At 36.7% G+C, this 14,801-nt stretch overlaps 1 protein-coding gene across 5 annotated transcripts in view; it reads right to left on the reverse strand.

Annotated features, from left to right (window-relative positions):
* The window catches only part of ADAM23 (ADAM metallopeptidase domain 23), a 318,865-nt gene that overhangs the window by 11,925 nt on the left and 292,139 nt on the right, over positions 1 to 14,801 (reverse strand). For 2 of the 5 annotated variants that reach the window (XM_077448514.1, XM_077448511.1), the window contains exon 25: positions 9,951 to 10,041. In XM_077448514.1, coding sequence (XP_077304640.1) covers positions 9,951 to 10,041 — 91 coding nt within the window. Of the gene's footprint in view, positions 1 to 3,750; positions 3,842 to 9,950; positions 10,042 to 14,801 lie in introns of those variants that run through there. The other 3 variants (XM_077448512.1, XM_077448509.1, XM_077448513.1) reach the window with 2 other exon arrangements.

Below are 14,801 nucleotides of genomic sequence, written 5' to 3' on the forward strand. Positions count from 1 at the left end.
CTAAACTCCGATGGATTCGAACGTGATGACGTACGACTCGACTCGAATAAGGAAGTTCATAGCCAGTAGCCAATAGCTGCCCTAGCGTCGGTTTTAGTCCGTCGGAATAGCATACACACGAGCAAATTTTTCGAAGGGACCGGGTCCGGTGGAGTTCCGTCTGAAAAATTTGAAGCATGTTCCATATTCTAAAGTCCGTCAAACTTTGGCGAATCAAAAGTCCGTCGGACTTTGGATGTTGAAAAGTCCGCTCGTGTGTACGCGGCATAATAGTTTTTGATCCCAATAAATACAATATATTTAGTACTATTATGCCTGACCTTTGCAAATTCCTTGAGTCTAAAAAGTCCCAATTTTTCTGAGGGGAGATTTCTTTCTCTTTAATTTCGTAATAAAATAAGCATAGATCTAATGTACCCTCACTAAAATACACAAATGATGAAGCCTCACTTTTTTGCTAATGTCAGAGCTTCCCATCTGTAAAAGAATATCCTTTCTGTTGCTCTGTTTTTTTTTAGGGGAGGTTATGCATCTCACAATCTCCTTTTGAGTTTTGTATTCGGCTGAAGCTGAGCAATTTCCAGTCTGGATGATGGCCAGCATCATCCAGACACCTCCTCCTCAGCTTGGCTGTCCCTATATATTCATCATGTTGCTACCAATGCCATTTGAGGGTGTTGCTAGCAGTATTCTGCATGCAAAGGCAGACTGTCTAACAATGCCAAATTACTGTCTCATGGGTTGACTGGCTTAGTTATTGCAGATAACAAACCTGTACAGTCAGAAAATATCTCTTAGCACTTAGTGCAGTTGATCAATAGGTTAAGCGTTAGAATGACAATATTAGTATTTTAAATTTTTTTAATATTACATAGCTGACTAAATGATTGCTTGCACTCTAAATATGAGCAGAATATGTTGTAGTACAGCACTGAAACTGTCAAAATGCAGACACTTATATACTCTACTATATCTCTGCCCATAATGCTACATCACAAGCCCATCAACATTCCCGCTTTTTAACACACCCATAAGGCCACCCACATGCCAATCTAGCCCTGTGCTTTGCAAAACTCAAGGGCTCATGGGGATTGCACCTTGTTGCAAGAAGTAAGTGATTGCATCACTTGAATATGACTGCACAGATACTGTTTTCATATCACTATATCAGAGGCCTTGAAGTTAATTAGGCAGCATAGATGGGCAAATCACAGGCAGCAGATAACTTATATACATCAAAACTTTTAATGCAGAATGTTAAGCAAACAGCTTGGCATACAGTTCAAATCCATATATATTTATTTTCATCTGCAATAGGATTTGTAATGGCCAGCCATTCTGGAGCTGTGTGCACCTCCATGAGACAATAATATCAATCTACTTCATCTCGCTTTACTGCTTTCTGAGTCAGCCCTCTCCTTGTAAATGAAGGGGAGTTTGCAGATGTATTGTTCAGTGATCAGACCAGAGGTGGAAAGGTGTGTCACCTGTCTGGCTAGGCAGTGTAGCAGATGTGTAACAGTCACTGGCCATATACAGTGTGTATGTCAACTGGTCAACTGTATATTTAGCTTTTGTCAACAGTTTCACTTCAGCTACAGAAAACAAGTATTTTTTTTAAATGCCAATTAGTAAACAATGCAATAAAATGTTGCACAGTCTACAGATATAAAACGGAGTAGATAAAGATTGGCAGGAAAAATATACATCATGTTAAAAATGAATTGGAAAAAATTGGGCCATGAATGTTAATTTTGTTAAGCTTATGATACATTTGAGTCCAAAGAGTGGCTTAAAAAACTAAGCACGAAAAAATGTAAGTTGGTCTTAGTTTAACTAGGAAGAGTTACAGTGTGTTTAACTACCCCTCTTAAAAAACATAATTAATGCATCTACTGTTTTTCTTTAATCTTTCATATTCTTTTATTCTAGAATAGTAAGAACACTGCCAATAATGATTTGAAACCAAAAAAGTAAATGGTTAGCAATTAGATTCATTTTGTAGTCAATATTGCAGTGTACTAATTATAGTTATTATAATTACTGTTCATTTTACTTTTTTGCAGTTAAATAAAATCATTTAACTAATTATGTACTAAAGATTATTACTCATTTTTACTCATGTGTGGTCATGTTTAGCCACCTATCACCAAATTATTATAGCACAAAAGTTCAGAATCTAAACAGACAGTAGCAAATAACTCACTATTGCCCACACAGAACTGATCCTATCAACAGTACAGAACATTGATTTTTTTTTCGTTCAAGTTTTTCACACTGGCAGTCTTAAACAGAAGTCCACAATACTGATGCCAATCCACCAAAATCTACATGTAATAGTTTATTTTTTCCCGCCCCTTCAAAATTAACATGCACTTTAAGCTGTGAGCTAGACCAGGCCAATTTATTGAGGTTCTGCTACAATGTATACATCAATTAGCTTATCTAGTTTTTTTTATTATCAGCTTGAACTAATAAAGTATCATTTTAATGTTTTCTCAAATAAATGACACTTTAGGTGCAAAGATAAGATCTTACTTTGCTGACTTTAAAATATAATACTTGAATGTCAACTTACATTAAAAATGTCATTACATAGATCCCAAACTTACTACTGAAACTGAATAAATACTGGATAAAAACACGTTGCTAACTAAAGTAACAAGCCAAGTTATGGATGTAGTTGAAGTACATTATGCTACAAATTATATTGAACATCAGCTTTCATCCACAAGTCAGATCCTACTAGGCTAAAATTATAGTTAAGTTTATTATAAGAATTTTGGAACTAAGCCTCAGTTGAAGCATCTTAGCTTTGAGAAAGCAAAAGATGGACTCAATGAAATAAAATCTTTTATCAATTTTGAAAAAACTGTTCCATTGAATACCAAGCTGCGTAGGAAGTATGTTCTTCCTACCTATAACTGTATATAGTAAAACACATAAGACGTAAATGAAAAGAGCATTTAATCTATTGTAGATTTCCTTAGCTTAAACTGTAATAAACATGACAACCTGGGACCAGTTATCAATAATTTTTAATACATAATAAGTTTCATGAAGGATACAAGTATCCCTGTGGTGACAATCAATATCTTTATGTATCTTTCCATCAGTTAGGTGCCTATTTTATTAATGTGTTTGCATTCTGATGTAAATTAGATAATGTTCTCATAAATTCTTTACTTTACATAATCCATTATCTCAAAGGACATTTACTGTTTAGAGACAAGGGCTAACTAAACTTTGACCTACATTATCATTAGGTCAGAAATCTGTTAAGTCTATTTCCTTTTCCTAAATGTCACAATATGTAATAAACCAGCAATGATATTATAGACTATATATACTGTCCTAGTAAAAGAAATTCGATTTCTGTGCTTTACAACAAATAATGTGGCATTTACATCATATAAAAAAACTCTATATTGTACTTTGAATATAAAATTTTTTGAGAATAACACACATTTCGCATTTCTGTGTGTTAACACTAAACAAGGGTAAATCCATGATTTACATATATTTTTCATATATTATTTTTGTGTATATTTATAACAGGGCTTTTATGTTCATGTTAGATCTATCTTGTCACCCAAGTGTCAGATACTGTTTCATGTTCTTCATTTTTAAGCAAATTTATTGTTTTTGTGCAACCTGGATCATGTAGCAGAAACTCAAAATGTTGTGAAAAACAGTAAGCAGTAGAGTCATGGCATAGCCATTGAAGAGAAGACATGCGTTGTTCCTTACTTAAAGCCCCATCCAGTCCCCCCAAGGACAATAGCTGCTACCAGGATGGCACCAGCGATGGACCCTATTATAAGGTTGGTAGCACTAGGACCTGTGGTAAAGGATTATGGGAAGAAAAACATAAGAACCAAAGACAAAAGGGAAACTCAAACAAATAATTTTGTAGTCTGACATAAAATAAATAAAGGTTTTCGGTCTTATTTAATAAAACAATGCACTCTGTACAAAATGCAGTTAAAATGATACAATTATTTCGGTTTTATCCATTATGGACAATGACCCTAAAATTAATCTGACTAATTAATATAGATTAGTACTCTTTGAGCATTTTAACTGTTATCTGCACTGTCTTATTGAATAAGAATGATTATTTTATCATTGTTATTCTCATCTAGTGAATATACATTTTGAAGCATTATTTTTATAAAGATTTGTGTTGCTCAAAATCAGGAAATTTGTTTGCAGTAATAACAACCTTGTATTTTTGTCTAAGTTAAAGAAAGCACAACACTGTTCCGTTTTGGAATCTAGTAGGCTGAAAACTCATTGTTGATAAAGTAATTAGATAGAAGTATGAAATTGCTTTCCTTCTGTGAAGGCTAATTAGCCCACCCACTTAAAAGTTACATTTTGAACGACAACATTTAAATATCTTCTAATATATGAACTCAGTTCATCCCTCTTTATTCTCCAGAAAGTTAAGAAAAAGGGGTCTTCATAAATTCAAAGAGATTGTTTAAACATCTAAACATTATATTGTGACTGGAACATTCCAAACATCAAAGCAAGCTATTAGTCATTTACAAGCAGCCATCAAACAGTGTAAGGCAGCAAGCAGGCTTAAGAAAAAAAAGGGTGACCAGAAGGAGCCTATTTGAGCAATTATCTCTAAGGAGCAGAGAACACTTAAAGCAACTGAAGGGTCCTTGTCATAATTAACCTACACCTCCGCTTGGTATTTCCATGACACGGTCACTTTTCAATTGCATGTACACCTCTTACATTGTTTCTAAAAATCATTGTAACATTTGTCAATATCATTTTACTGCAGTTATGAAGATGGTCCAGAAACACTATGGAGTTGATTTACTAAAGGCAAATAGGTTCACTTTGCAAGGAAATTTTTCCCTAGCTTAGAGAATGAGGTGAAGCTCATCTGACTTCTATCATTCAATCAGATACAAGCAGAAATATAGTTATTTTTTTCTGTAAAATGGTATTCTTTGCAAAGCTCTTTTTCACCACATTCCCTAAACTAAAGGAAATTTACCTTTCAAAATAAAAAATTCCTTGGTTATTTATTTTTTATAAATCAACCACTATGACTCTATAAGCAGACATATCTCATGATGATAAAAAAGGGGTATGCCAGTGCCGACTGACTATTTTGAAATGCTATATCCCTGGAGTCAATAACTAGAAGCAAGCATTGAGTTGGATCTAAAAAGTATTTAAGCCAGAGACAAGGAGCAAGATTTCTGGGAAGGTCTGCAATGGCAACCCCCACTTGTTTTTCCAATCAGACTCCTCATTGTCCTTACCACTTTTGACCTTATGAGTATTCAATTTTTACCCCCATTTTGAGAGGGTGGTCAGATGGAAAGAGGATAATATAAACATCACAGAATCCTGCTTGCAAACAAATAATGGGTTTTTACTTAATTTCCATCTGGATTTCTTCTCCCTTTACACTGTGTTAATACAAGAGCATACTTTCTGTAGTCAAATGCTGTGGAGCAATATCATGTACAAATTATGATATGAAAGATATCATTAAGAACCCACGCTCAATAATGTGTGCCCACTGTGTAGGGCTAGTATAATGGAGCACATTGTTGTGTAAAACTGCAACCTGTCCTACTTTTTTAGCACCAAAACTGCGTGAACTTAAACATTAGGACATAAGGCAAATTGTCTTCCCTATGCATTAGGACTGTGTTGGGCAATGCTGCGCAGCACAGTCCAACAGCGCTGGTGTTAATAAGCCTTAATATAAAATGGATACAGAACACAGAACTGTATGCTTTGTCTAATTTTTGATGATCAATAAACTAAATAGCTGTGTAATTAAAAGATATAAAGTCCCAAACATTCTTCCCCCCCTCTTGGTTATATAAATAGCTGTGTAATTAAAAATATATAAAGATGTAGCATCTAATTGCTTGATTATGGGAACAAGCTTTAAAGTGGAAGTCCAGCCTAAAACTAAAATCTCTAAATCTACTTGCAGGCACAATCTAAGACTAACCTATCTAACCCTGTCAAGCAAAACTCACCTTTTCTGAAGCTGATCCAGTCCGGCAGTGGCAGAAGCTCTGTGCATGACACAGCCGACAACTGCTGTGAAATGCCTGTAAAGTGACATCACCCATAGACTTACTATGGTGCTTCAGTTGTCGCTGCCTCTTCTGCACCCACCTACACAGAGGAGCCACCGCTAACAGCTCAGCATGGGATCGGTTTGGACCGGCTTCAAAAAAGGTATGTATAGTGAGTTTTGCATTACAGAGCTAGATAGGTTAGTGTTAGATTGTGGCGGCAAGCAGTTTCATAGTTTGTTAGGTTGAATAAAGACACCAGTCCATCCAGTTCAACCTGAGTGAGTGTCTACAATTGTCCCTATCACTGTACATTGCACACCCACGTCGGTCCCTACCCTCAAGGAGCCCACAATCCAAGGTCCCCATTCATATACTAGGGACAATTTTGGACAGAAGCCAATTAACCTACCTGCATGTCTTTGGATTGTGGGAGGAAACTGGAGTACCCGGAGAAAACCCACACAGGCACAGGGAGAACATGCAAACTCCAGGCAGGTAGTGTCATGGTTGGGATTTGAACCAGTGACCTTCTTACTGCTAGGTGAGAGTGCTAACCACTACACCACTGTGCTGCCCAAATAGATTTAGAGATTTTAGTTTTAGAATGGACTTCCACTTTAATGCATTTAAAATTTTAGTTTTACTACTCACTGCTCTTTATTGCATGTTTGGAAGATTTAATTTGTTGAATACTAGATTAGCTTGGTAGATTATGGTCAAATACAACAGAGGTAGACACTTTTAAAACTGAGAATACCTATACTATAACATAAGTTCAAGTTCCAATGTGCATTGTAGACAGTTTTGTTTCTTGATTGCTGTAGAGGCATGGCCAGTACCAAAAAGCAAACCACTCCCTTACTCCTTACGCAGTATAAAAAGTAATTTCCAGTACATATCTCTGGCCCCATTATCTATCCATCTACTTCTTTACATTATATAATAGCAATAATAAGGAACAGTTTACAGTATCCATAACCCCATCTGGTTACATTCTGTGTTTTTTTTTTTTTGAAATTTCTTTCACTAGAAACTAAAGCACAGTATCTTATTTCTGTCCCTTTTATATCATATGGTATAACAAAAATTACTGCTGCAGAGATATTTTTTTATGAAAAGGAAATATATATTCAAACAGTGAATGGATAGTGTTTAAGGTGAGGGAAATTTGACCATCCACTGTAAAGGAAAGTCTTTTACAACTTACCTGCAGACCTATTACAACTTACCTTACCTATTTAAACAACAGTTAATAAAAACAGTTTATTATTTGAGAACCACAATAACCAATTGTTACTTGTCCTGGAAGTTCTGTAGCAAAGACTTTAAATAGGTGTTGAATTTATAGAATGTTTATAGTTCAACGTTAATCCAGTAACTAATTTTTTTTAGTAGCAAGCCAAAATATAGATGCAGATGTTTCACCATATGAAAGCAGCTGTTAAGGGACTGTACCTCTAGAAATATCATACAAGCCAAAGACTACTTTAGGTGGACCTAAACTCATTAGTATCCTAGTCTGGGTTAGTTTTATTATTACATTTATAGTTACATGTTATCTAAATAAATAACCACATATTAAATTCCCCAGGCTGAAGACTAGTATTGTTATTGCACAATAACAAAAAGTTTCACTACATCTACAACACATTACGAAACTCAAACTACACAATGATTTATTACACAGTACCTGTAAAATTACATTAAACAAGAAACTTTGCCTTCAACAATAACTGCAAAACATAAGTTACACAAATACAAAATACAGCAAATTATGCCAAGACAATTTTTTAACAGAATATAACAACACAGTCTCTTCTCCTTAAACTAGAGATCAGTTCAGCCGAAACAGAGTGCTGCTTCATTCATTCATTGAAAAATTTGGCAGCAATAGTTGTAATTAAGATTTCCATTTTTAATTTCATTGCTGCAAAAAGAGTGGCAGTTTTTTAAGCCATGTCACCATGGATATTAGCCATGTATAAACCAAGATGGGTACCCTACCAACCAAAAATCTCAGACTTTGAACAGGTATTGCAGATACAACATTATCTCTAATATTAGATTAAAATATGCTTGTCATTATAGAAGTCATCTGCAAAAAAAAGAAAAGGGGTAGAGGAAAAATGACTAAAAGTTTATGTAGCTGTTATATAATAGTAAGACATTTCTACTGTCTGAAACAGTATTTCAATAACCTCATTGTGATGAGAAATAAGTGGAATTAAAACCAAATCTTGAACTTGAATTCATTTTGGACAGCGTGGGTAAAGAGTATAACCTTTCTTATGCTTTATTTTTAACTGATGGTGCTCCTGATGGGGAAATTTGCCATCAGTTCATATCCTGGTGCTTGGAGACTGATGGGACAACAAGTTAAATCTCTAACTGACAACACAGAAAGCAATTCAAACTATTTTTGGTAGAGTGGAGAAGTTCTGTCAGCACAGGAAGTATGAGCATATCTCTCAAGCAGGCCTGCAATAAAAGGCCTAATAATGTTTTTACACTTTTACATTTGCTTATAGTCCTAAAGAGGGGATCTACTAAAGCCTCAAAATATGTTAGCTAAGATTACAATTCCATAAAACACATTCTAAGGACTATTTGTCTACCTTTGCCATGGCACCCAAATTAGGGTTTGCTCCTCCTGGTAGGAGTAGGACTCTGACTTAGGTTGTACTTTATTTTTCACTATACATGTGGTGTTTTGGTGTTGGGATTCCATCTTTCTGCATGCGAGTAGGCTACACCTTTTGACGGATGATGGGCTCTGGTTTGCACCCAGATCTGTTTAACTAATTAAATCATTACACAGGTTCTACCTTTTCCCAACTTCATCCAAAATTTTAAAAAGTGTTGGCTGAAATATTCAGGTATATATAAGAAGAAAAAAAAACAACATACGGCAGCATAGGGGTCTAAGTATTAGTAATCCAGACCAACAGGTAATTTATTTCTGGCTGTAGTTCTAAAAAAAAGCATTTCAAAATCATTATTACATATGTGCAGAAAGGAATAAAGCCAGAAAAGGGGCCTGGCAGCATGACTGTTTATGTTTTAAAGAGAAGCAGGCACTCCTATCGTCAGCAAACACTAATATGACTATTTTGTCTGTCAACAGTTCACTAATGAATACTAATTTTATTTAAATGCTTTTGCAACTTTTTTGCAAGTGTTATGGATATTTTCAAAGTTCACTGCATAGACATAAGCTGTACAATATTTTATCAAACAAGTACTTACAAAAACAATTCACCACATAACATAAATCGCAGACAGGCCCCTGAGTGTAGAAATACTTTGATATGCTTGTACAATCAGTAATTACATATTCAGGATCTCGCACGGTAGAATTTGTAACTTGTAAACACAGTTACAATAAATATTGTCAATATAAAAGTTGTCAAATTTGATACAACTTGATTCACTTGATTGCCTATGGATATATTCAAGTGCCAGATAAATACAACCAATTCATTCTAGAATCTAAACCAGCCTGTATTTATTGTACTTATTTTAAAAATGAGCCCAAAAAAGGACTGCCCCCTTTATCAAAGGCTGCATTTTAGTAAGGTAAAAAAAGAGTTTAATTTTTGACCACAGACAATTTAGGACAACAAAAATTGACACATCTAGTTCTGTGTGGGTTCAAAGAAGAGAGAAATTCATACTATGCCCCACATTTTCCCAGACAGGAGAGGGTCAACACTGCATGAGCAAATCACATAACAAGGACACGGTCAAATCACATGACTATTACGTTCATCACCACGTGACAAAAAAGCCAATGGGACAAGTACACATAAGGCTCAGACACACAGTTTACTTTCACCTCACACACTAATCACCAGACATAAAACTTGGAAAAATGCTTACTCTATTCCCCACCCTGTGCCTCCAAATATCACCCCCAGAGCCAGAATGGTCCCTGCCACTGCACCTATAAGTCTGTTAGTGGCCATGCTCACTGTTTGGAGGGAAAAGGGAGATTATTTTTCAAAAGAAGAATAACTTTTCATTAATATTAATAAAACAAATATAAATCATCTGTCTGCAAAAAATTTTGCCTTGGAATCTTTATTAAATTCAATTGAGTGGATTACATTGAAATAGTAATTCAAATAGTAGGTCAGCTAGTAAAGAAATGTAATTCTTGTATGAGATTGTCTGTATGCTTATACAGTGTGCACCTTCATGAAACTCTGCAACATAGTATCCTGACTAAATGTAGTAAAGGTGTTAGTCACATTAAGAGCTCATTCACACGGATATTTTTTGCCTTACGTAGCTCATCTGCCCCTAACTGCAATTAACCAATCAGATGTGCAGTTACATGCGAAAGACCATGACACATTTCAGCCTGTCATTGATTTGTGCAGGATGCTTGCCACAGCTGTGCATTTTTATTCTTGGTGGCCCTAAATAAAATCAAGTATATCAAGCCTTATATGAATTTGCATGTGATCCATTAATATAGATGATAAATATGTTTGTCTTTAGCCACAATGACATTGGGTTACTATTAAAAGTAACACCCTTTAGCCTAGCTATATAGTCATTAAATGATCCTAAAGTGAACCAAGACCTTAGTAAAGTAAAACAAGACCTTTTTAACATCTGAAGCTATAGGCATTGTGGAGAAATTCATCTTTGAACTTCACAACAGAGGCACTAAAACCTTAGTTATTTTATTACTTTATATTGCAGCAGAATCTTGGCAGTCCACCAGATGTCTTATGCAAATACACAGCAGGCGCCTCTGAACTGTTAGAAAACCAACTAAAATCTGAGTTTTAGAGCCTTTCCCTTCCTTTTATCCTTACTTTGAATCTGACACTTCATGACTTATGTCAGCTATAACAAAAAGACATCTGTAAGTCAAAAATGCATTAGTGCGTATTGCACTGGGCTAGCTAAAGGGCATAAGATGGCAATTTGAAAATTTGACCTCTGCAGTGTGACTGTGGCATAAATGTATGCCTATGAGGTGGGAGCAGAAGTGCTCCTGATGATGTACAGCATGCAGCAAACAAATCCAAAACAGTCATCTGGCAGACTTGGATCAATGGTCTGAGCCTGTGGTAAAGCTCTCTGCAAATGGTAGTTAGTAGCCAGTGGGTTAATTAGATCTCCATATGGGCACCCGATCTTTGCCTAAATTACAGGCTTCAATAAATGGGAACTTTATTCAACTTCAAACATCAAAGTTTTTTGCATTGAAGCACCGGAGGGGAGAGCTTTGGTAGGTAAATCTGCCATAATGTGCTAATATGCTGTACTCTTTCAGGGGCCCAGTTTTCTGTTTAGAATAGCATTTTTTCTGCCTTAATAGTATCTTGCTTTTCCTGCCTGGCTTGTGTCTCACTAAAGCATGTTTAAGCTGAAAATGTTTATAACGTTATGCCTTTATTCTTCTACCTTCTCTCCCCTCCCACATCTGTTTTTTATATTTTGCTTACCACACCTGTGGAAGGATTTTTTCCCTCTTTTTTATTTTATTTGCTTATTTTCTTGCCTACTTTTCCAATATTTTGACCCTTCTGCCCAATGGATTACATATTTTGCACTGTCTGTTCAAACTCCAGTAGAAAAACAAATAAAGTTTAGTTAGTCATGGATAGCACTTAAGGCTTTATATTAACTTTTCATGCGATGCCACTTTAGCATGTCTTTACTGCTATTGCAGCTTGACTAACCAGGGCATCCCTTCTGAGCTACTCGTCTTGCAGATAAGACCAAGAGTTTGTTATACATATCCTAAATAATAAAAGTAATATTATAAATTTAGAACTATTTTAACAACAGTGCCATAAAGAGGTTAGCAAAGTACAATCATTACTTCCCTCTTTCAACCTCACCACTATAGACACGGTTGCTAAACTACTTGCTAACGTCCATCTTACAACCTGCTCTCTGGATCCTGTTCCCTCACAAATGCTAGGTTCATCCTCTGGCTCTATTCTACACTCACTAACCCACATCTTCAATCCCTCCCTCTCTTCTGGCATCTTCCCTAAACTCTCTAAAACATGCACTAGTCAGCTCCATACTTAACCATTTGGTTCCCACACTACGTCTATTGACGTCATGGGGTTTCGGTGGTTATATCTAAATGATGCCTGAGGCCACAGACATCATTCAGATATTGCTGTTTTCAGCCGGCGATTCCCTACACCATAAGAACAATCATAGCGGCTGTTCCGCCGCTTGATCATTCTTACGGGCAGGGGAAAGGGACGCCCCCCCTCCCGCCGCCCTCCGGTGCTTCTACCGACTCACCGTTTCCATCGGTGAGTCGGTCACAGGATCCGCCAGCCCCAGCAAGTAATCATAGAGATTTCCGGCGGACTAGATTGTCCCCGGAGTCTCTATGATCGTTCGGAGGCCGGGCGCGATGTTATGACGTCAAGCCCGGCCTCGGTATTCAAATTAATGGCGCCGATCTGGCTAGGAAGCCAGAATCGTTTTTTTTTTTTATTCTTCCCAGCCTAGAGGTGAGATATGGGGTCTTATTGACCCCATATCTCACTGTAAATAGGTCCGATCGTGCCATATTCCTATTACAAGGGATGTTTACATTCCTTGTAATAGGAATAAAAGTCATCAATTTTATTATTTTTTTTTTTTAAGTGTAAAACTAAAAAACTAAAAATAAAATTAACAATAAAAAAAAAAAAATTTAAAGCGTCCCTGTCCCCGTGAGCTCGCACACAGAAGCGAACGCATACGTAAGTCCTGCCCACATATGAAAACGGTGTTCAAACCACACATGGGAGGTATCGCCGCGAACGTTAGAGCGAGAGCAATAATTCTAGTCCTAGACCTCCTCTGTAACCCAAAATATGTAACCAGTAAAAAAATTTAAAGCGTCGCCTATGGGGATTTTTAAATACCAAAGTTTGACGCCATTCCACGAGCGCGTGCAATTTTGAAGCGTGACATGTTGGGTATCTATTTACTCGGCGTATCCTCCTCTTTAAAATTGGGCTAACTTTACTGTTTTTTTTTTTGAAAAAAACGCGTTTGAAAAATTGCTGCGTAAATACCGTGTGAGATAAAAAGTTGCAATGACCGCCATTGTATTCTCTAGGGTCTTTGCTAAAAAAACATATATAATGTTTGGGGGTTCTATGTGATTTTCTAGCAAAAATATTAGGAATTTTACATGTAGGAGAGAAATGTCAGAATTGGCCTGGGTGCGAAGTGGTTAAAAAGCCCTCACTGGACCCATCCAATCTTAGCAACCTGTTTGGTCTACAACTGACTGAGCAACCACCTTGCTGATAATAGCCTTCTTGATCCCCTTCAATCTGGATTTCGTCCTCAACACTCCACAGAAAATGCTCTCTTAAAACGAACAAACAATCTACTAATGGCCAAAATCAATGGACAATATTCTGTACTCCTAATCCTGGACCTCTCTGCTGCCTTTGATATGGTTGACCACCTCCTCAAAAAAACTCCACACCTTTGGTCTCCATGACTGTACTCTTTGCTGGTTCTCTTCCTACTTATCCAACTGCACCTTTAGTGTTACTTACAATTCTACTTCCTCCTCTCCTCTTCCTTTCTCTGGGTCCCCCAAGGTTCTGTTATTGAACCTCTCCTATTTTCAATATACACCTCCTCCCTGGGTCAGCTGATAGCCTCCAATGTCTTCCAATACCACCTCTACGCTGACGACACCCAAATCTATTTCTCTACCCCTCAGCTCACTCCTTCAGTCGCCTCACGTATCACTTAATTTACTATCAGATATATCAGTCTGGATATCACACCACTTCCTGAAAATTAATCTATCCAAAATAAAACTTATAATTTTTACTCCCCCACGTGCCTCTACCCCTGATCCATTTGTCAAAATCGATGGCCCAACTATAAGCCCATCCCCACACATCAAGGTCCTAGGTGTAGTTTTGGATTCTGAACCCTCCTTCAAGCCCCACATCCAATCACTGTCCAAATCCTGCTTCCTCAACCTCCACAACATCTCCTAAATACACCCCTTTCTCACCAATGACACAACAAAGCTCTTAACTCATTCTGTGGTCATCTCCTCCCTCGACTACTGCAACTCCCTCCTCATTGGTTTACCTCTACATAGTCTATCCCCCCTTCAATCCATCATGAATGTTGCTGCCAGACTCACCCACCTCATCAATCACTCTGTGTCTGCTACTCCTCTCTGTCACTGGCTTTTGCTCATCTAACAAATTAAATTCAAAATACTAACTACTTATAAAACCATCCACAACTCTGCCCCCAGCTACATCACTGACCTAGTCTCAAAATGCCAAACTAATCGTTCTCTTTGTTCTTCTAAAGACCTCCTGCTCTCTAGCTCCCTCATTACCTCCTCCCATGTCGCCTCCAGGACTTTTCCAGCGCCTCACCAATCCTATGGAACTCCTTACCCCAATCTGTCCTATTATCTCCTACTCTAATAAAGCAAGGACATTTCCCTTAACAAGTTTAATTTCCATTAACTAATGTTAATTAAACAGAATTGTGTTGTAGTTCTTATAGAATACTTCCAAAACAGATTGTCTTTGCATATGGAACACATTAAATATTGATTTTCTTATGTTGGAAATGTAAAGTATATAATGTATCTCTTTTAAATGATTAGAGAAGCAAATCGAGAAGATTTTTGAAAATTATAGCAATAAAAGTGGGGAAAAATAGAACTACATGGCAATCAGATTCCTCATTTAATTCAAAAGATTT

The sequence above is a fragment of the Lithobates pipiens genome, unplaced genomic scaffold (genome assembly GCF_037356315.1).
Source record: "Lithobates pipiens isolate NorthernLeopardFrog02 unplaced genomic scaffold, aLitPip1_a1.2 Scaffold_22, whole genome shotgun sequence".
Lineage (NCBI taxonomy): Eukaryota > Metazoa > Chordata > Amphibia > Anura > Ranidae > Lithobates > Lithobates pipiens.